Below are 24,005 nucleotides of genomic sequence, written 5' to 3' on the forward strand. Positions count from 1 at the left end.
TGCTCTTCTATAGATAAGGTGCTTTTTTCCTCTGGCTTCTTTCAAAATTTTTTCTTTACCTTTGAGTTTCTGCAGTTTGTATATAATATGCCTAGGTGTTTCTGTTACTCACAGAGCTTCCTGGATCTGTGGTTTGATGTCTGACATTAGTTTGGAAAAACTTCCCAGTCATTATTGCTTTTAATATTGTTTTCATTCCTTTCCCTGTTTCTTCTCCTTCTGGTATTACATGTATGTTACATCTTTTGTAGGTGCTCCACAGTTTTCGGATATTCTGTTTGGTTGGGGTTTTTTTTCAGTCTTTTTTTTTTCTTTGCTTTTTCAGTTTTGGAAGTTTCTATTATCATATTTTCAAACTTAGAGATTCTTTCCTCAATCATGCCCTGTCTACTAATGAGCCCACCAAAAACATTCTTCATTTCTGTTACAGTGGGTTTTGGTTTTTTTTTTTTTAATCTCTAGCATTTCTTTTTGGACATTTCCAAGAATTTCCATCTCTCTACTTACATTATTTACGTGTTCTTGCATGTTGTCTACTCTGTCCATTAAACCTTTTAGAATATCAATTATTTTTTTTAAACTCCTGTTCTGATAATTCTGACGTTCCTGCCATATCTGACTCTGGTTGATACTTGCCCAATCTCTTCAAACTGTGTGTTTTGCCTTTTATTATGCTTTGTAATTTTTTTATTGAAAGGACATCATGTGCTGGGTAAAAGGAACTGCAGTAAATAGCCCTTTAGTAATGTAGTGGTAAAGTAGCAAAGGAGGGGTTAGTGTTCTATACTCTTATGGCTTGGTTTCAGTCTTTTAGTGAGCTTGTGTCTCTGGACTGTGAATGTCACCGGTGCTTTTCAGTTTTTCCCCCTTTCAGGTGGTACTGAATGGCCAAAGGGTGCTGAAGTTGGTATTTCCCTTCCCCAGGTAGATTAGGCTCTGGTAAAACTGCAGCAGGTTAGGTTCTGATAAAATAGTTTCTCCTGAGGATAGACCTTGTTAAGAAGAACAGAATGCTTCTACATGTTTCAAAATAGTTCCTTTTTCCCTCGCCTGCTGGAAGCATGAGGAATTTTTCTCCACTCTTCACTTTGAGAACCTGGTAGATTTACTAGAGGTAAAACTCACTAAAATATGGCTGTAACCCCAAAGATTGAACCTCTCTGGATCAAACTCCTGTTTAATCCTCAAATTTGTCCACACTGAGCCTCCACAATTCATCAATTACAGTTTAAGTTTTTCCTACCCTGGCACTGGTTCCTGTGGTGATTTCTGCCCTAGTAATAGTGATTCTCTCTATCTGCCCACCTGTCTCTCCAATTTGGGGGGCAGCAGTTTACTCTGTGACCTCACTTCTCTGACAGAGTTGATTTTTCAGTTTGTTTAGCTTTCTATTTGTTGTTAGGACAAAGTGGTGACTTGTGATTCTTACATGCTAGACAAAAACTAGAACTTCTAGTGGATTTTTCATGTCAGTTGTCATACTTTTCAACTCCAGAATTTTTACATAATTTTATTTTATAATTTATGCTTCTTTATTGATAGTCTCTATCTGATTATTCATTGTTGTCATACTTCCTTTTACTTTTTTAAAGAGGATTCCCTTAGTTCTTTGCACATATTTATAGCTGCTTTGATGTTTTTCCTGTCAATTCCAAAATCTAAGATGTCTCAGAAACAGTTAATTTTTGCTAATTATTTTCTTATGTATGGGTCATATTTTGCTTTTTTGAATGTCTCATAATTTCTTTCTGAAAAAAGGCCATTGAAATAATGTTATAGTAACTCTTAATTCTTATTTGCCATTTGCTGTTTCTTTGTGTTTGCTTGTTTGTATGTTTAGTCACATATTTGGGCTAGATCTGTAGAGTCTATCTTTCTTGAAGTGTATAGCTACTGATATCTCTTTTGAGTTTTCTTTCTTTTTTTTTTTCTTTTTAAATTCTAGTGTCCTAGTGTTGCCTCTAGATCAGCATAGCTTAGTGGTGAGCCAATGATTGGTCAGAGATTACACTTAAACCCTTTGAGCCAGTAAGTCTTCCATCCTTTGCCAATGGATTTGTGTATGGACAGGGAAATGTGTTTAAATTCAAACAGTTAACAAATCTGCCTGAGATTTTATTTTATAATAGACCTATTATGACTCCCCTGCATATGTGCAAGGCCTCACATTCAGCTAGGGATGTGTAGATGGCTAGGACCTTCTCCAGTCTCTACTGAGTCTATGAATGACCTTGCACATGCACTCAGTCTTCCAGCCTGGCAGAGATCGTTTGGAGCTATCAAGGCCTGCCATGATTCAACAGATTTTCCGGATATATTTCTAGCTAGTCTGGACAGCCTGTAGCTTTCGCCAACTAGTATTGCTAACTTAAATTACTGCAGTGTTTACTTTTTCTAATATTTACCACCAAAATCACTATTGTTTTTAACAACATCCCTGATTATGAGGTTTGCCCACATGCTGCTCCAAGTGAAGTTGGTCCCCTGTGGCAGCAAAGCTTCTGTTTCATAGCCTTTCCTGCCCTCGTAGAATTATTGCATGCACAGAATTTGGGGGAGGGGATGTGTAAGAGCAGTCGCAGGCCTAGAACACCAGATTCCCACTGTTGTTAACTGAGGTTCTTGAATCAAAGCTTTTCAACTTTCTATATGCCCTTAGTCAGTTTCCAGAGTCCAGAAATGGCTATTTTTGGCAATTCTGTTTTAAAGTTGTTCTTTGGGGAGAGGATTTTCTGAGTACCTTACTCCACCATTCTGTAATAATAATGGATAGTGTAGTAACAGTTACACCCAGCATGTCCCAGGCTATTGTTCCAAGTATTTTACTTATTCTTTTCATTTATACTAATTCACTAATTCATTCAGTCTTCACAATCCTATGAGATTATTAACTCTCTTTTACAGATGAGAGAACTGAGGCAGATATCTCACAGCTAGTAACTGGCAGAGTCAAACTCAGGCAATCTGGCTCTAGAGTATAAGTAACCCTATAATTTCTGTATTTTATCAACTGGAGTATCTAGTGTATGTACTTGAGCACTGTGCTATACTTCTTATTTAATTTAAAATTCCTAACAACTTTATCGAAGTAAATAAGATTTTACTGAGGAGGAACTGAAGCCATGTCACTTCTTTAAAGTCACAACTCTAGTAAGTGGCCAATTTAGGATTAGCATCCTGATTGAACCTAAAGCCAGAAGCTGGTAGCCAACACATTATACAATCAGGGCAAAAGATCTACACAAGTACTCTGTAAACACAGAGAAATGACATTAGCACAACCTGGCCTTTGTATAGGAGGGCTAGAGAAAGAAAGCCAGAGTTTATGGTAGCATTAGATAGCTGGAAAGGGAGAAGAATCGTGGAAGGTTTTTTGGAAGCATAAATAGGAATTACACAGAGAAAACGTGGCAAACAAGATCATCCTAAGGTCATTAAGAAAAATGATAGTGGGGTGAAAATGATTTTTAATTTCCCTTCATATCTTCTCCCTTCCTACAAACTGCCTTCAATCCTTGGTGCTTCCCACCCAAGATTTACTGTCTGATTAATATTTGTTTACTATGCTTAAGCTATTTATGGAATTTATTTAATTTAATGTAATTGGAGATTTATGTTGGTACCCTTTTGAGTGTTCCAGTTCCAAGAGGATATTTAAAAAAAAAAAAAAAAGCAGCAATGACTTATGGTTAATCATGGTGCACTGTTTAGAGCTTATACTATCATCTTCCCAGTTAACACTGTGCCAGAACACTTAAAAGCCCTGGGGGGTGGGCAGACAAGAGTCCAGAGAGAGAAAGATTTGGTGCATCCAGTTTGCAGCCCAGAGGTCCCTGTTGTGACTAGCTGTTGTCAGCCACAACTTCAGTATGCACAACCGCTTCTAAACGCCCAGATCCAGTTTAGGAAGGAAGCACTGATATAAATGTAGAAACTTGAGCTTTTAAACTTTTCTTTGAAAAATATATTATACTTTTTTTTGTCACTGTAGGTTTCTATTTGATCTAAGTTAATTGAATCTCACAGGGGAAAGAGGGGTAACTCAAGTCCTCTGTGGGAATATTGTGCACAACTTAACAAATATATGTTAATTTTTATAAAATTTCCTACAAACAATAGGCATTCATCTCTACACCTGCCATTCTCCCTCTGCCCCAACACTCACATGTGCCTACACTGGTTTCTGTTTAGAAGAGTGAATAGGCAGGACTTAAAATATGCCAATGGCAGACCTAGGAAAAACTTTAAAATAATTGCAGTTAATATTTTTGAGGGTTCACTAGGTGCTAAACACTAAACCGTTACAAAATTGTATCATTCAGTCCTTATACAACCCAATAAGATAATCACCATCCATTTTGTAAATACGGACACCAAGGCTCAGAGAGGTTAAGTAGCTCACCCAAAGTTTTATAGCTAGAGAGTGAGAGAATCATGCTATGAACCCAGGCAATCTGCCTCCAGAATTCTAGCTCCTAACCACCATGCTAAGTCATTTTAAACTCTCAGGTTGAACCATGCAGAACTGCCATTTTGTAAGTCAGAAACAGTTAAACATCAGCAACTTCAAACGATTCAATCAGATTCTCTCTCACTTTTAGAGGATAAGCTATGTGTGTAGCATAAGGTAGTGGGATCAGCTCTAGATTCAGAGTCCAGAAAACCTAGATTTGTATCAAAACTCCAACATTACTAGGTGAGCAATGTTGAGCAACTTATCATCTCTTAGCTATTTATTCATCTATAAAATGGAGATATCAACCCTCATAGGATTTTTATGAGGAGCAAATAATAATGTATGTGAAAATAGTATGTTAATGATTAATGCTGCTGTTAGCATAATCCGAAAAAGATTACATATAAACAACTTGAAACCTTACAATTTCCATACTTTATCAACAGGCTAGGCGGCTGGGGACAGAAACAGCATTAATACTCAGCTCCCCGTCATGATCCTAAGGGGATTCAAGAAAGGTGAAATAACAAAAAGCAGCAGAATGATCTCCCTTAGCATCTGATCCAGAAAGGTTGATCTGACCTTTTTTTTATAACAAGTGTACCAAAGCATTTTTCCAGAATCACAGAACTTAAAAAACTTCTTCATGTGATCTTGATGAAAGAGCAGATGAATTAGTGGAGTGATATAGCTCTCTAGCTCTTTTCCAAGGTTGTGAAGATACTGATGTACTTTTAAAATCAGGTGAAAAGAGATCATATGAGCTGGCAAAGAAGGTGGGGAAAGTCACTCAATAAATATTTGTTGATGGATGGATTGATGTTGAAGGCTGCTGAAGGGGTGAGCTCTATTCAGATGAAAAGGGAGACAGCTTATTGTTAGCAAGTTTTGAAGTAAAATGATTAGAGAGAAATTAAGACAGTTTACTCCTTTGGAAACTGACAATGGTGAGTAGGACTTTCGAGTACAAAGGGATTTTAAAAGATTCATGGCAAATAAGAATCCCTTCCCATAAGGTTCAATTGATTTATTTCTTCAATAACTATTTATGAAATGACTGCTATGGGCAAGTCATTACGATAGGTGCCGCAAAAGATAGTGCCTCATCTGTACAGTAGGACAGTATATCAGGAAAGATAAAGCACAATGTAAGGAGCTGGACCATGAGCAAGACCACAAGTACAGTGAGAGAGGGACTGTGCTATGTATGACCAGGAAGAAAGGTTAGTGTTTTAACATTAGACTTCCCTTGATTCAAACAATAGATACTTCCATTCTTTCCTCTCTTCTTATAGCCACTCCTTCTTTAATTTTCTTCCACAAATCTGGATTGAGCATATACTTCCCATCACTAAGTGATGAAAGAGATGAACAAGATAGTCCTAGTTTCATGTTACTTACAACTATATAACCTTGGAGAAGTTGCTTAACGTAGAAACTTGGCTTTCTCAGTAGTAAAATTAATGTTAAAATGTCTAGCTCTCAGGATTATTTTAATTTTTAGATCAACTGATCATAGTGCCTGGCATTTAGTAGATACTTTTAAAAAAAAAGCAGCAGTAGTAATAGTAGCAGTAGTAGTAGTATCATTATTGTTACTAGCATGGAGGGGTAATTTAGGGAATAGAGTGATGATTTTCAGAGGATTGTTAAGAAAAACCTTTTTGACTTTATAGAAGAGGCAGCCTTTGGCTGAGAGAAATGGAAGCTTCCCATATCCCCAAATAGAATCTAGCTCTATGAGGGTAGGGACTGTGTTTTGTTTACTACTGTATCCCTAGGACCTAACATAGTACCTGGGGAATTCTCAGCATTCAAATATATTTTTCTAAATTAATTAGTATTTTAATAAGCATAGATTAAATATATTTAGGGTGGGGTATATGACATTAATAAAGATACCAAAGAGAGGATATGCTTTATTTAATTTCAGTTACTTGGCTAGAAAATGTCTTTGAAGATGAGAAGTAGGGTCTGTAGCTAGACAGGTAGACTGGGGACAGCTGGTGGATATCCTGGAATGTTCTTTAAGGATAAAGAAAAGTTACTTAAATCTACTTGTGCAGCAAAATTATACAATGAAAATGTTGCTTTTTAGAAAGATAAATCTCAAAAGATATGAAGAATAGATTGATACTGAAAAATGATAGAGGCAGAGGTAGTTTTAGGAAATTATATTGATGGTCCTAAGAAAGTGATAGTTTAGGTCTTAAAATAGGATAGTGGGTATGGATAACAAATATAAAGGATATATATGTAAAAGAGGATTCCCTTAACAGGTATATAGAGTAGCCTGGAGGAAATGATAGTTATAATTAGGCAAGATGATTAGTTCTATTTTAGACTTACTGAGACTGGGGTGATACTAGGGCATTTACTTAGAAAACAAACGTTGGGTGAGATGAAAACTCAGGTAAAGGTTGTATAACAATAAGGGCAGACTTTGTGAATGCCCATATCTGGCAAGAGGAAAGGAAATGGATATACATGCATTGGATAGATCAGTAGGGAGGAGACCAGCAAGGATATCAACCATGTGACAAAAGAAAAGGGAATTTTTAAGTTATGCTCCAGATTGTCAAATACTGCATGAAAACCAGGGAGGATGTAGGCTGGGAAAAAAATCATTGTATGAATACATGTGGATCTTTGTTGATCCTTAAGAGCTCAGCTTTTGTGTGGTGGTGAAACAAAAACAAGATTGCAGGGGGTTAAGGAAAGAAGTCAAAGATGAAGAAATGTATGACACTGATGTTCTGCCTCACACTATAGTTGTATTATACCCAAGTGTAAGAGAAAATATTCTTGGCTATCTGCTGACACTATCATAATATTTGTGAAATCTTATCTTGTGGTTCAATACACACTTTGTTTCTGTTTCTCTAAATCTTTTGGGTATGTGCTTTGAGCTCTTGATTCTCTTGGACACTTTACTTGCAACTGACCAGGTGGTTTGTGTATGAGGGTGGTCAAGTGAGGGAGGGGCCTTGATGGGATAAAAACCTGTATCATGATGCTTTCGTAGTTATTCGATTGGGCTCTTTAACACCATTTACTGCTCTCAGAGAGCATGTTCACATTTAAGGAATATTTAACCCAAAGAATAAAACAGCCTGCATCACGCTGGAGCCAAATGAAAGCATTCAAGCCAGCTGTTATTACACCATCCAGCAAATGGTGCAAAGTAAGGGGGCAAGGCTGGGAAGAAATGTGCCATTTCCAAACCAGAGGCAAATCCAGTTCTGAACTTAAGTGAATATATTTTTCCTTCTTTACAGAAGCCTTTAATCAAGACAACTTTGTATATATAAAATGACTTTCTTTTTATACATGTAAGAACCCTAAGCTATCTTCCTTGATTCCTCTTGACAGAAATACCAGGGAAAATTATCACAATTTTACAAGTAAAAAGCTACTTAATTTTTAAAAATCTGTGGTTTCTAATTAAATTTAAAAAGATACATAGTAATTAATATTAAGTCTATGATCACTTTTCTAGCCCCAAATTTCTATGTGTTATGAAGTCTTAATGACAAGGCAGAGGAAATAACAAAACCAAAAGAAAATTGTTTAAAAATGGAACAGATCATAGGATACTGATTTTTTTTTCTATATTTGCTGGAAGCTATGATTTAGCAGTTCACTGAACTCAGAAGTTTGTCTAACTAAGATTATAAGTTTAACTTGAAATCAGGGTTTACTGGTAAGAATACATTCAGGTGAACAATAAGAATAGTGCTCTTACCAAAATTAGAATCTTAACTAAGAATATCAACAGTTATTTCTGTAGTTTGTGTTTGTTATAAACAAGAAATTCTAACTATGATTAGCTTCTTATAAAACTGTACATTTATAAACCAGTCTCATTATAATTGAATAGTATTCCTAAAATAACCAGATGCATACCTTAGATTAAAATAGGTGCTCACTAAAGCTTAAACAGAAAATCTTTTGCTTACTATAGTTTAAATAAACAATATTGACACTTAAACAAATGTGTATAATACTTAACAAAGATGAATTCTAACAGCTTGTAAGTGACAGAACTGCTATTGGAATTCAGGCCTTTTAGATTCCAGAGTCTGAGCTTTTAATTTCTCTGTGATAATTCCTCTTAACATGAAGAGAGGACACAATTTTAACCAGTGGAGATAGTCTAGGAGAAGGGACATTATTAAAGAAAGTGGTGGACAGCTTAGTTGTGTGCTACAAACCTCCAGGCTTTGTCTAATGATGCTCTCATCCCGATTAGAGCCTCCATGCTTGTAGGTTCACTTTCACTTTTTCCAGTACTTGATTGTTTTTCATCCATTCAGCAGAGACATGTAAAGTTAAATGTGATTAAAAAGATGGAGATAATGAACATCAGCCTTCAGTTCTTTCTTTTGGATTGAAGTAGAGCAAAACTCCCTTTTTGTCCCCTTTTTCAAAGAGAAAGAGCTACCTTTTATTTCCACCCAAAGATTTGAGATCTTTAAGAAGACATAGGGAAGGTGCTGAAGGTGATGTCCTTGAGTGGAGCTAAGGAGAGCAGGTGATACTGCCCTCTAGTTTCCTCCCTGATCCTTTCAGATCAAGGAGAAGGGCCATGGCAGAGGTACATGGAGGTTAGGGAGATGCTAGCTGATAGGATTATGGGTTGCTGATTGGGACCTTTGGAATAAAGAACAATAGAAAAATCCTTAGTTAAGTTTGGTCGGGTGCACCTTGACCAAAGTGACAGGCAAAGTAAATATGATTTAAACAGTAGATGGGGAGAAAAACCCTGATGTGAGGAGGTCAGAGCAAGGAGTGACCTCAGAGATCATCTGTCTGCATGAGAAAATTGAAGCACCATGACCTACCCAGGGTTACCCAGTCTGTTAAACCACAGAATTAAGACTACAATACAGGTCTTCTAACTCTAATGCCAGTGTTCTCTCTAGCAGAGCACTCTGAAGAAGTGGTTTGTGCTGTTCCCTCTGCCTTGATAGGCTCGTCTCTTTCCTACTCATTCTGATGAACACCTGCCCATGAACACATTCATTTCGTACCATCTCCTCTGTGAAGCCTTTTTTGACAACCTCCAGGTGCAATCACCTATCCCTTCCTTTGTGTCATCTCTGCACCTGCTATAATCCCAGGCATCTACCACAGCAGTCATATCACTTTGTCGCATGTTTTCATTAGTCTCCCTCTGCTAGAGTGAGTTCTTTGAGGGCAGAAGCCATATCTCATTCATCCCTGTATCTCCAGGGCTTATCACCATACCTAGCACATGGTAGGTTCTAAAGTGTTAGATTATGTTTTAATTCACGTATTTGGTATTTAAATCAGAAATTACCAATGCATGTGCATAAAAATTTGCCGAGATAAATTCAAGTCATATATCATAGGAAAAGACCACAGTTATTAGGGGAGGCCTAATACTTACTTGAAGATGGAGAAGATTTCAATGACAGTGCAATTTTGGCGTTCTCGCGTGACCTGATTCTAAAGATTCTTCTGAAGACATACTATGAACAAGGCATGGCACCAGATGTTACAAGCGTATAAAAAATGAGTAAAATAAAGTGTGTATCCTTATGAGGATGGGATATAAGGGATGCAATGAGAGCAGCCTTAGGAAACTGAGTGCCAGTAGCAGAGAAACATGATGGTCAAACTGGAAAAGAGAATATTAAAAAGAAAACACAAGAACGAGTGGACAAAAGATTGGGAGAAAATCCAGTTGTGGTTATATTCTGAGTGAAAGCCACACTGACCTGATTTGGGAGAGACAGCAAGGACAATTCCTGTCCATAAGGGAGTATGTCTTAGATGAGTTCATGAAAGAAGTGTTTGTGTTAAAAAAGGTTTTTAGTGGATTTTGTAGAAGAAAGCAAGTTTGTTTGCTTCTTAAATGATATTTTGTACTACTGGAGAAATTAACAAGCATTCAACATTCGATCAAATAAATCTTGTGGCCCTTGCAGATTGTTAATCCAGAACTCAATAGAATAGCTGTCACTATTGAATACCTACTATGTGCAAGGCAGTGAAGGCATGTAATCTCATTTATTCTTCCCAACAATCTCATAACGAGAATTGTGTGCTATTATAGCTAAAATTTCTATTTTTTATTTTTATTTATTTAACATCTTTATTGGAGTATAATTGCTTTACAGTGTTGAGTTCGTTTCTGCTGTATAACAAAGTGAATCAGCTATATGTATACATATATCCCCATATCCCCTCCCTCTTGCTCCCACCCTCCCTAACCCACCCCTCTAAGTGGTCACAAAGCACTGAGCTGATCTCCCTGTGCTATGCAGCTGCTTCCCACTAGCTATCTAACTTACATTTCGTAGCGTATAGATGTCAATGCTACTCTCTCACTTCGTCCCAACTTACCCTTCCCCTTCGCCTTGTCCTCAAGTCCATTCTCTACGTCTGCGTCTTTATTCCTGTCCTGCCCCTAGGTTCATCAGAACCTATTTTTTTTTTTTAGATTCCATATAAATGTGTTAGCATATGGTATATGTTTTTCTCTTTCTGACCTACTTTACGCTATATGACAGACTCTAGGTCCATCCAATTCACTACAAAAAACTCAATTTTGTTTCTTTCTATGCCTGAGTAATATTCCATTGTATATATGGGCCACATCTTCTTTATCCATTTATCTGCCAATGGACACCTAGGTTGCTTCCATGTCCTGGCTATTGTAAACAGTACTGCAGTGAACATTGTGGTACATGACTCTTTTTGAATTGTGGTTTTCTCAGGGTATATGCCCAGTAGTGGGATTGCTTGGTAATATGGTAGTTCTAGTTTTAGTTTTTTAAGGAACCTCCATACTGTTCTCCATAGTGGCTGTATCAATTTACATTCCCACCAACAGTGCAAGAGGGTTCCCTTTTCTCCACACCCTCTCCAGCATTTATTGTTTGTAGATTTTTTGATGATGGCCATTCTGACCAGTGTGAGGTGATACCTCATTGTGGTTTTGATTTGCATTTGTCCAATGATTAGTGATGTTGAGCAATCTTTCATGTGTTTGTTGGCAATCTGTATATCTTCTTTGGAGAAATGTCTATTTAGGTCTTCTGCCCATTTTTGCATTGGGTTGTTTGATTCTTGATATTGAGCTGCATGAGAAAAGGAGATTAATCCTTTGTCAGTTGCTTTGTTTGTAAATATTTTCTCCCATTCTGAGGGCTGTCTTTTCGTCTTGTTTATGGTTTCCTTTGCTGTGCAAAAGCTTTTAAGTTTCATTAGGTCCCATTTGTTTATTTTTGTTTTTATTTCCATTTCTCTAGGAGGTGGGTCAAAAAGGATCTTGCTGTGATTTATGTCAAAGAGCGTTCTTCCTATGTTTTCCTCTAAGAGTTTTATAGTGTCTGGTCTTACATTAAAGTCTTTAATCATTTTGAGTTTATTTTTGTGTATGGTGTTAGGAATTGTTCTAATTTCATTCTTTTAGATGCAGCTGTCCAGTTTTCCCAGCACCACTTATTGAAGAGGCTGTCTTTTCTCCATTGTATGTTCTTGCCTCCTTTATCAAAGATAAGGTGACCATATGTGCGTGGGTTTATCTCTGGGCTTTCTATCCTGTTCCATTGATCTATATTTCCGTTTTTGTGCCAATACCATACTGTCTTGATTACTGTAGCTTTGTAGTATAGTCTGCAGTCAGGGAGCCTGATTCCTCCAACTCCATTTTTCTTTCTCAAGATTGCTTTGGCTATTCGGGGTCTTTCGTGTTTCCATACAAATTGTGAAACGTTTTGTTCTAGTTCTGTGAAAAATGCCAGTGGTAGTTTGATAGGGATTGCATTGAATCTGTAGATTACTTTGGGCAGTAGAGTCATCTTCACAATGTTGATTCTTCCAGTCTAAGAACATGGTATATCTCTCCATCTGTTTGTATCATCTTTAATTTCTTTCATCAGTGTCTTATAGTTTTCTGCATACAGGTCTTTTGTCTCCTTAGGTAGGTTTATTCCTAGGTATTTTATTCTTTTTGTTGCACTGGTAAATGGGAGTGTTTCCTTAATTTCTCTTTCCAGATTTTTCAACCATTAGTTTATAGGAATGGAAGAGATTTCTGTGCATTAATTTTGTATCCTGCTACTTTACCAAATTCATTGATTAGCTCTAGTAGTTTTCTGGTACCATCTTTAGGATTCTCTGTGTATAGTATCATGCCATCTGCAAACAATGACAGTTTTACTGCTTCTTTCCCAATTTGGATTCCTTTTATTTCTTTTTCTTCTCTGATTGCTGTGGCTAACACTTCCAAAACTATGTTGAATAATAGTAGTAAGAGTGGGCAAGCTTGTCTTGTTCCTGATTTTAGAGGAAATGGCTTCAGTTTTTCACCATTGAGAATGATGTTGGCCGTGGGTTTGTCATATGTGGCCTTTATTATGTTGAGGTAAGTTCCCTCTGTGCCTACTTTCTGGAGGGTTTTTATCATAAATGGGTATTGAATTTTGTTGAAAGCTTTTTCTGCATCTGTTGAGATGATCATATGATTTTTATCCTTCATTTTGTTAATATAGTGTATCACATGGATTGATTTGCATATATTGAAGAATCCTTGCATTCCTGGAATAAACCCCACTGATCATAGTGTATGATCCTTTTTTTTTTTTTTAATTTTTATCTATTTATCTATTTATTTATTTATTTTTAATTTATGGCTATGTTGGGTCTTCGCTTCTGCGCGAGGGCCTTCTCTAGTTGTGGCAAGTGGGAGCCACTCTTCATCGCTGTGCGCGGGCCTCTCACTATCGCGGCCTCTCTTGCTGCGGAGCACAGGCTCCAGACACGCAGGCTCAGTAATTGTGGCTCACGGGCCCAGCTGCTCCGCGGCATGTGGGATCTTCCCAGACCAGGGCTCGAACTCGTGTCCCCCGCATTAGCAGGCAGACTCTCAACCACTGCGCCACCAGGGAAGCCCGTATGATCCTTTTAATGTGCTGTTGGATTCTGTTTGCTGGTATTTTGTTGAGGATTTTTGCATCTATGTTCATCAGTAATATTGGCCTGTAGTTTTCTTTTTTGTGACATCTTTGGTTTTGGTATCAGGGTGATGGTGGGCTCGTAGAATGAGTTTGGGAGTGTTCCTCCTGCTTCTATATTTTGGAAGAGCTTGAGAAGGATAGGTGTTAGCTCTTCTCTAAATGTTTGATAGAATTCGCCTGTGAAGCCATCTGGTCCTGGGCTTTTGTTTGTTGGAAGATTTTTAATCACAGTTTTAATTTCAGTGCTTGTGATTGGTCTGTTCATATTTTCTATTTCTTCCTGGTTCAGTCTCAGAAGGTGGTGGTTTTCTAAGAATTTGTCCATTTCTTCCAGGTTGTCCATTTTATTGGCATACAGTTGCTTGTAGTAATCTCTCATGATCCTTTATATTTCTGAAGTGTCAGTTGTTTCTTCTCGTTTTTCATTTCTAATTCTGTTCATTTGAGTGTTCTCCCTTTTTTTCTTGATGAGTCTGGCTAGTGGTTTATCAATTTTGTTTATATCTCAAAGAACCAGCTTTTAGTTTTATTGATCTTTGCTATTGTTTCCTTTGTTTCTTTTTCATTTATTTCTGATCTGATCATTATGATTTCTTTCCTTCCGCTAACTTTGGGGTTCCTTTGTTCTTCTTTCTCTAATTGCTTTAGGTGTAATGTTTGGTTGTTTATTTGAGATGTTTCTTGTTTCTTAAAGTAGGATTGTATTGCTATAAACTTCCCTCTTAGAACTGCTTTTGCTGCATCCCATAGGTTTTGGGTCATCGTGTTTTCATTGTCATTTATTTCTAGGTATTTTTGGATTTCCTCTTTGATTTCTTCAGTGATCTCTTGGTTATTTAGTAGTGTACTGTTTAACCTCCATGTGTTTGTATTTTTTACAGTTTTTTTCCTGTAATTGATATCTACTCTCATAGAGCTGTGGTCAAAAAAGATACTTGATACGATTTCAATTTTCATAAATTTACCAAGGCTTGATTTGTGACCCAAGATATGATCTATCCTGGAGAATGTTCCCTGAGCACTTGAGAAGAAAGTGTATCCTGTTGTTTTTGAATGGAATGTCCTATAAATATCAGTTAAGTCCATCTTGATTAATGTGTCATTTAAAGCTTGTGTTTCCTTATTTATTTTCATTTTGGACGATCTGTCCATTGGTGAAAGTGAGGTTTTAAAGTCCCCTACTATTCTTGTGTTACTGTCAATTTCCCCTTTTATGTCTGTTAGCATTTGCCTTATGTATTGAGGTGCTCCTGTGTTGGGTGCATAAATATTTACCATTTTTATATCTTCTTCTTGGATTGATCCCTTGATCATTATGTAGTGTGTAGTGTCCTTCTTTGTCTCTTGTAATAGTCTTTATTTTAAAGTCTGTTTTATCCAATATGAGAATTGCTACTCCAGCTTTCTTTTGATTTCCATTTGCATCTAATATCTTCTTCCATCCCCTCACTTTCAGTCTGTATGTGTTCCTAGGTCTGAGGTGGGTCTCTTGTAGACAGCATATATACGGGTCTTGTTTCTGTATCCATTCAGCCAGTCTATATCTTTTGGTTGGAACATTTAATCCATTTACATTTAAGGTAATTATTGATATATATGTTCCTATTACCATTTTCTTAATTGTTTTGGGTTTGTTTTTGTAGGTCTTTTCCTTCTCTTGTGTTTCCAGCCTAGAGAAGTTCCTTTAGCATTTGTTGTAAAGCTGGTTTGGTGGTGCTGAATTCTTTTAACTTTTGCTTGTCTGTAAAGGTTTTAATTTCTCTGTCAAACCTGAATGCGATCTTGGCTGGGTAGAGTAATCTTGGTTGTAGGTTTTTTCCTTTCATCACTTTAAATATGTCCTGCCACTCCCTTCTGGCTTGCAGAGCTTCTGCTGAAAGATCAGCTGTTAACCTTATGGGGATTCCCTTGTATGTTATTTGTTGCTTTTCCCTTGCTGCTTTTAATATTTTTTCTTTGTATTTAATTTTTGATAATTTGATTAATATGTGTCTTGGTATGTTTCTCCTTGGATTTATCCTGTATGGGACTCTCTGCACTTCCCGGACTTGATTGACTATTTCCTTTCCCATGTTAGGGAAGTTTTCAACTATAATCTCTTCAAATATTTTCTCAGACCCTTTCATTTTCTCTTCTTCTTCTGGGACCCCTGTAATTCTAAAGTTGGTGTGTTTAATGTTGTCCCAGAAGTCTCTGAGACTGTCCTCAATTCTTTTCATTCTTTTTTCTTTACTCTGCTCTGCAATAGTTATTTCCACTATTTTTTCTTCCAGGTCACTTATCTGTTCTTCTGCCTCAGTTATTCTGCTACTGATTCCTTCTAGAGAATTTTTAATTTCATTAATTGTGTTGTTCATTTTTTGTTTGCTCTTTAGTTCCTCTAGGTCCCTGTTAAACATTTCTTGTATTTGCTCCATTCTGTTTCCAAGATTTTACATCATTTTTACTATCATTACTCTGAATTCTTTTTCAGGTAGACTGACTATTTCCTCTTCATTTGTTTGGTCTGGTGGGTTTTTACCTTGCTACTTCATCTGCTGCATATGTGTCTGTCTTCTCCTTTTGCTTAACTTACCGTGTTTGGGGTCTCCTTTTCACAAGCTGCAGGTTCATAGTTCCTGTTGTTTTTGGTGTCTGCCCCAGTGGGTAAGGTTGGTTCAGTGGCTTTTGTAGGCTTCCTGGTGGAGGGGACTGGTGCCTGTGTTCTGTGTTCTTGTCTTTCTGGTGGGCAGGGCTGAGTCTGGTGGTGTGTTTTGTGGTGTCTGGAAACTTATTATGGTTTTAGGCAGCCTCTCTCCTAATGTGTGGGGTTGTGTTCCTGTCTTGCTGGTTGTTTGGCGTGGTGCGTGCAGCACTGGAGCTTGCTGGCCATTGAGTGGAGCTGGGTCTTAGCGTTGAGACGGAGATCTCTGGGAGAGCGCTCGCTGATTGATATTATGTGGGGCTGGGAGGTCTCTGGTGTTCCAATGTCCTGAACTTGGCTTTCCCACCTCAGAGGCACTGGCCTGACACCCAGCTAGAGCACCAAGACCCTGTCAGCCCCAGGGCTCAGAAAAAAAGGGAGAAAAAAAGAAAAAAAAAACTGATAAATAAAATAAATAAATAAATTATGAACTTAAAAAAAATTTTTAAATTAGTAAAATAAAAAATTTTTTAAAGTAATAATAAAAAGAAAAAAAAAGAAGAGAGCAACCAAACCAGTAAAGAAATCCACCAATGATAACAAGCACTAAAAACTACACTAAGATAAACATAAAAATCAGAAACAATCAATCACAGACAGCAAACCTCAAATCTGCAGTTGCTCCCAAAGTCCACCGCCTCAATTTTGGGTTGATTCGTTGTCTGTTCAGGTATTCCACAGATGCAGGGTACATCAAGTTGATTGTGGGGATTTAATCCTCTCCTCCTGAGGCTGCTGGGAGAAATTTCCCTTTCTCTTCTTTGTTCGCACAGCTCCCAGTGTTCAGCTTTGGTTTTGGCCCCGCCTCTGCATGTAGGTCGCCCCCAGGCATCTGTTCATGTGCAGACAGGACAGTGTTAAAGCAGCGGCTGATTAGGGGGGTCTTGCTCATTCAGGCCGGGGGAAGGAGGGGTATGGTAGTTATAATTGGAATACAGGGTGGGCCTGCAGCAGCAGAGGCCGGTTTGAGGTTGCAACAGCCTGAGGTGTGCCGTGTGTTCTCCCGGGGAAGTTGTCCCTTGATCACGGGACCCTGGCAGTGGCGGGCTGCACAGGCCCCCTTTGGTGTTTGGATAGTGACCTGTGCTTGCACACAGGGTTCTTGGTGGCTGCAGCAGCAGCATTAGCATTTCATGCCCATCTCTGGGGTTCAAGCTGATAGACTCAGCTCATGCCCATTTCTGGAGCTCATTTAAGCAGTACTCTGTCTTCTGTGGGCAGACAGGGAAGGCATCCCCTCTCCTCGTGCACCCCAAAACAATGGTCTCTTGCCTCTTAGGCAGGTCCAGACTTTTTCCTGGACGCCCTCCTAGCTTGTGGCACACTAGCCCCCTTCAGGCTGTGTTCACGCAGCCAACCCCAGTCCTCTCCCTGGGGTCTGACCTCCAAACCTGGAGCCTCAGTTCGCAGCCCCCACCTGCCCTGGCGGGTAAGCAGACAAGCCTCTTAGGCTGTTGAGTGTTGGTGGGCACCGATCCTCTGTGCAGGAATCTCACCGCTTTGCCTTCTGCACCCCTGTTGCTGCACTCTCCTCCATGGTTCTGAAGCTTCCCCTGCACCAACACCCTGTCTCCACCAGTGAAGGGGCTTCCTAGTCTTTGGAAACTTTTCCTCCTTCACAGCTCCCTCCCAGAGGTGCAGGTCCCATCCATATTCTTTTGTCTCTGTTTTTTCTTTTTTCTTTTGCCCTACCCATGTATGTGGGGATTTTCTTGCCTTTTGGGAAGTCTGAGGTCTTCTGCCAGCGTTCAGTAGGTGTTCTGTAGGAGTTGTTCCACATGTGGTTGTATTTTTGATGTATTTGTGGGGAGGAAGGTGATCTCCATGTCTTACTCCTCTGCCATCTTGAAGGTCCCCCTCCCATTTTTTATTTTAAGACAGTTGTCGCAGATATCTTTAAATATTGTTCACGTTCATCACTCTGCTTTATATGCTAAAACCATAAGATTCAAAGATGTCTTATTTACTATATTATAATCACTTATAATAAAGGGCAGAATTAGTACATTATCTGTCATATTCTATACTACTAAGGAATCAAATATATATATACAACAAATAGTAAATATATGTGTACAGATCTTGCATGTGGCAACAGTGGGGCTGTGGCTCAAGGCCACTTGTATATTTTGTGTATTGGATATCACACTTCTGTGAGGTTTTAATATGTTTGTGTTTGGTACCTCTTTAAGGACTGTATGTTTCTTGAGAATAGCGATAATGTCGTAAAATCTTTATTTTCTCACTACCTGTCACATCACTTGGCACACCATGCATGCTCAATACTTGTTCATTGGGTGGAATTGTGTTTAGTCCTAAGAAGCCAACACTTTGATATTCATGTTTTAGCATTTGCTTTAATCTGTGATATGGGAATGTATAAAAATTCATTCATCTTACATTTTGGTATGCTGTTAGTTTTAATGAAATTACAAATGTGGAAAAGAACAAAAAAAAATCAAAGAAATCATTACTTAAGATTCCAATTAAAGAACATTAAAACATGGACTAGTTCACATGTGTTATTCATGAAAAACCTCTTTTCAGGAGATAAAAGTAGATCTCAAATCAAATTATATTATCACCCAGGCAGGTGGTACTATAGCACTCAAGGGAAAAAAAAAAAAATCAGTGAAATTAACCTAAAGATTGTCAGAGAGAGAAAAATATATGAAAAGTATTCAAAGTTTATGAAATTAGAACTTTAAATACCAAATTTGAATTTGAGTAAGTTATGCTCTTGTCTTAACTTCCATATGAGGCCAGGAAGGCTACATGCCCAGAACTGTGCAGGACAATGTGTGGCATCAATTTGATTTTCTAGCCACCATGGAAACCTACCAGCTGTCACTACATAACCATTAGGTTCAGAAAAATCAAGTATCTGAAGAAAAATGTATTTCAAAACTGGGAAATTCCATCTACTTTAGTGACCCTCCATGTCTAAAATACTGCCAGTCCTCTCACTTTTCCAGGTGGAGGGGAGACTGTCAGTGATGGTCAGAGCCAGATCTGAAATAATGAGAGCCCTCTCCATGCTGCTGTACAGGCTTCAGACTATCAGGATCATAAAACATTACCAGGGTGCTTAAATATCACAGGAAGTATTACTGGTCAAGAAAAAAAAAAAACATATATAAGTGGCAGTATTTTTCAGGAAGAGAATCCTTTGTGAATTAAAAGGCATATATTGTCAAACTAATTGGGAGTAGAGTGAGGCCACTGAGACAAGTTCAGACAATAGACTGTCTGTAAACCACGCCCCCCCCCCAGCAGATGATGGGAGCCATTCACAACAGTTTTTCTTGGTTTTTCTGAATAAGAATACATGAAATTATGGCTAGGAGGGAATTACTGTTTATGCCTTTTGTGTCCTTACCACTCAGTAAGCAACCATTCTTCTAAGCAAATGTGAACAAAAAATATTTAAAGACTGTTGAATTGGTGTACTCCTCTGATAAGTTAACTAAATTTTCACAAATGTCACAGCGCACTCTTATATACCTCTGTTTAGAATGGAGGTATTCTTAGTTCTTTCTATTTCATTCTTTCCCCCAAGGTCTTTGCCAAGGGACCTTGTAGGATTTCTTATCTTAGAGGTTCTTAGGCAGAACATAGATGATGCTCTCCTAGTGACAAAACAATAAACGCTAGAACCTCTTAAATGTCTTTCCTAAATTCCCACTCTGGCTCTTATTATTCCATGTTTTAAATGCTCCTCAATTAAAGGTTGAAATATTGCTTCACCTATGCTAAAATCCTTTCACTTCTTTATAATTTCACTAAATCCTGTTGTAGTCATGGAATATTTTCTTTTAAAGGTAAGGTTACATCCCAACCTGGATGTCATCTTCCCCTCTTAAAAAGAGATCCTGGATACTACTGAATTAGGCAAATGACATAATTTTCTTGGGTTGAAAACTAAAGACCCATGGAGTAAATGTAAGCCATCAATGGTTCACCTAGCTGACTGGGGAACTTCTGAATACAAATTAGGTTGTGTATAAATAATGCTTCTAGGATCTAAAAGTCAACATATATGATCATACAAATGTTCAGCAAAGATTTTGGTAGACCCCAGCTATGCAATGTGTGTCACTAAAATATTCTTGTCTTTTAAGCACTTCCTAACAGAATTTTCACCTCTGATATTTATTATCAGAGGCTTGTTTTCTTCTCTTTGAAGTTGTCTTTTTCTCTGCAGTTTGCACCACTTTAATAACGTGAAGGGCTCCACTCTAGAGAAGCACTGAAGCAAAGAAGAGCTTCATGGAGCCATACTGCGAGAATTAAAACACATCACATTAGCTCAGCCTTCCCTCTCTGCCTTCTCTCTGTCAACTAAAAAAATTTATGAATAAAAAGGATTAATATGGAATCACACACATACAGGGAGTTTTGAGTTTCCTTTTGTACTTTTACGTGTGAAGAACAAAAATATGTCTATAAAGTTGCTAAAGCTTAGTTCTAACATCATCAAGTTCTCTTCTCTGAGTCATTAAGTTGTTGAAGGCCAGAAAATCAAATTTGGTTTAGGGCTGTTTGATAATTTAGTAACACAGTAAAATGTGATTCCCCAATTAGCTCATGTAATTAGAAAATCAAAAACATGCTCTAAGTGGCTGGTGGACACACATAAGTAAAGTCTATTGTCATTCTTTATATTTGCTGATGATAGTTTTATGCCTTCAATGAATGATACCATATACAAATTCCTTATGGAAGAGAACCCACAAGCGTCTGTGTTTATAAATCAGATAAATAATTTAATTACTTAGTTCAGTCATTCATTCATTCACTTTTTTTCCCCTTCATCATTTCCTTTTTGCCAGCCTCTATTAGGTAATGGGGCTATCTGATCCTTGCCTTCCAGAGAGCTCTCAATATGCAAGAACTATATTTAAATTCTTCTAAAGAAGGGACAGTAAACTGAAGTTAGAACATTACAAAAATTATGGCTTTTTGGTTGAAAATTAGATTTTTCTGGCTGATTTCTAAATGTTAATGATGTTGCCAAGACATATATAAGAAAAAAGAAACCGCCTATTCAAGAATTTTCTTGCTCAGAGGTTTTGCCTGGCTGAGGAGGGCTCTGTGATAGATAAAAGTGGGAATTGAATATTTGTTAGATTATTTTAAAGTAGCTCTTCATATATTCTATATTCATGTCTGTTGAAATCTAAGGCATATGTTTTATGTTGCCTGGCTATATTTAAAATGTTTCTCTCTGTAAGTTTAAATAAATTTAAGGGTTGGTTGGATGGTGAAAATGCTTTCTCACTAGGAATTTCAGACATGTCCTCGTTTTTTCTTTTCTCATTGCTACTGAAGGCATGGTTACATGGTCCAGGGCTTCCCAACAAATATAACAAGAGGATAATGGGGATAAATTACCTGAGCTTCAACCAATAAAGAAAAGGCATTTCTTATCTGACATGGTCATTCTTAATGCTGTTTTACAGCCAGAAATGTCATATGGTTGTGCTGCCCTTGCCACTAATTTCTTAAGGTCATATTTTAGTGTCTCTTCATGGAAAATTTTAAAGATATTGGGAAATTTTTTCCCCTTGTAACTGTAACATTGCCCCTAGTTGGTTTATTCTTTGTAAACTCACAGTGCACATTTTGTATTGTTTCCTCTCCCCCAAACATCACAAAATTCTAAGGGATGCAATAAGTGTTTTTTTCTAGAGTCTCACTCATATTTTAGAATAGCTTGGATTATATTTCATTTGGATGAAAACATACGATCACAAACATCAATAAAGTGTGGTTTATTCATAGCCAGGATGAAATTTAACCCCCTAATGTTATGTAAAATGCAGCTCTCTCCTCCTCAAAATGTATTTAATCTTTCTCTCTATTTTTTTCATATTTACAGGTCAATGGGACAGAAATTGAATATGAGTTTGAAGAAATTACACTGGAGAGGGTAAGTAAAAAACCCAATAATCCAAAACCCTAACCTTGCATTCCACATTCTGCATCCTAATGGGTTGTCTTGTGAAAATGTGCAATTGTGTCTTATACCCTGGAAATTTCTAACAGCACTCACAATGAGAATATTAATGAAATGCTTTCAGTGGAGGGCATGGAGACAAGCAGACCGAATCACCAGAATGTTCAGTATGTAAGCTACATTGCCAGGATTTGGAGAAATGAATAGGAAAGACAAATATTCAGTGAGCTTGTATGATACTCTTTTCCTGTTGTTTTCGTTATAAATGTTTTTCTATACATTTTAAGATATATTATAAAATATTTTCGTTTATGTGATATTAATACTATCTTCATAACTACCATTACCATGCATTTTTTAGTTTAAAAAAACAAGTGATGGATTTTAAAACCTCCCCCATAGAGAAAAACATAGCAACCCTGCAGAGCTCTGCCAGTGTATTATTAAGACCTTGGCATGGGTTTGACAAATTAGGGAAATTCTGTGTACCATAACCCAAATATATAAAGATATTTTACAGAAGAACAAAAGAAAGGCCAAAGACCACCTAGAAAAAAAAATGACTGAAAGGTATTAACAGGACATTCATCAAAAAAGAAAAGGCCAATAACATCCAAAAACCTGCTCAACTTTATTATTAAACAAAGAAAACAATGGTACTAAACAGTTTTTGTCAACCCCATTGGCAAAACATTTAAAAGAAAGGTTAATGTTCACTGCCATTGAGTGGGCCTGGAAATTGGAGTAGCCATGAAAGAGCAGTTTAGAAACATGGATCAAAAGCTTTAAAATGGACACTTTTTGACCCAGGAGTTATAGAAATACACAAGTCTACAAAGAATGTTCATATTGGTATTGTTTATAATAGTGAAGACTGAAAAAGCCAAGTGTTTAATAATACATTATTATATGTCCACATAACAGAAAATTGAGTTATATTAATAGTATTTTAGAAAAATATTTAATTACAAGGATAGGAGGTCCAACCAGACTCTATTATTAAATTAAAAATCAAGTTTAAAAATGACATTTAAATATAATCCAATAAACACAAATAAAGCTATATATGAATAATACACATTCACAAATATTTACATAAAGCCTGGAAGGATATACACCAAAATGTTAAAAGTGGTTAACTCTTCTTAAGGATTTTTGAGTAGTTTTTAGTTACTTCTTTTTGTTTATGTTTATTTCCTACACTTTCCATAATAAACATGTAATACACATATATTAAAAAATAAAAATGTAAGTATTTTTCCTAAGCTATCATTCAAGCATGAACTCAGACTCTAGATCTACATTTACATGTATTTTTCCTTTTCAGTTTACTGATAATTCACTTTCCTGAGTCAGGGAATTTCTCACTTCCAGCCTAATTTTTATTGTGAGTGGCTTTAAAAGGAAATTTACATTAAAAGTTAAGAGTTTGACAGATGGGTTCTTTAAAACTTCCATTATGAACTTTGATAAAATTTTAAAGGCATGTTAAATGGAGAAAAGTGAGGCTTGTGGAAAATTAGCCCCAAAGGGAAAAGAGAAGATATTTCTCCTTCTAAATTATTAATCTTCTCTCTGGAATTAGCTACATAAATTGTGGGTTGCAGTGCAAAATGAAACCGTGAGGCCCTTGTTTAAAAACTAGTAAGAATTAAAAGATGGCAACAGCAGGAGCCTTCTAAATGTAGGACCTTGTTCAGCTACACAGATCTCATGCTTATGAGGCCAACCTCTCTGTCTCTGAACCCCACACATGTATACATCTTGACTAAAACGCCATTTAGTTACCCTGGCTTTACAAGTCAGAAATAGTTAGAAGCTAACATCGGTGTGAGGTAGAACATTCTCTAGGAGTCAGACAACTGTGGGTGCTAGTATGTGTTCTGATGCTTACTTGCTTCATGAGACAGCTTGCCA

At 37.2% G+C, this 24,005-nt stretch overlaps 1 protein-coding gene across 17 annotated transcripts in view; it reads left to right on the plus strand.

Annotated features, from left to right (window-relative positions):
• Positions 1–24,005, plus strand: part of DLG2 (discs large MAGUK scaffold protein 2) — a 2,039,030-nt gene that overhangs the window by 1,346,121 nt on the left and 668,904 nt on the right. For all 17 annotated transcript variants that reach the window (XR_005020917.1, XM_036860586.1, XM_036860590.1 and 14 more), the window contains one exon: positions 22,011–22,061. Coding sequence is in view for 16 of the 17 variants with exons in the window: in XM_036860586.1 (XP_036716481.1) it covers positions 22,011–22,061 (51 nt within the window). In the remaining variant the exon portion in view is untranslated. The remainder of the gene's footprint in view (positions 1–22,010; positions 22,062–24,005) is intronic.

Source organism: Balaenoptera musculus, chromosome 8 (genome assembly GCF_009873245.2).
Source record: "Balaenoptera musculus isolate JJ_BM4_2016_0621 chromosome 8, mBalMus1.pri.v3, whole genome shotgun sequence".
NCBI lineage: Eukaryota > Metazoa > Chordata > Mammalia > Artiodactyla > Balaenopteridae > Balaenoptera > Balaenoptera musculus.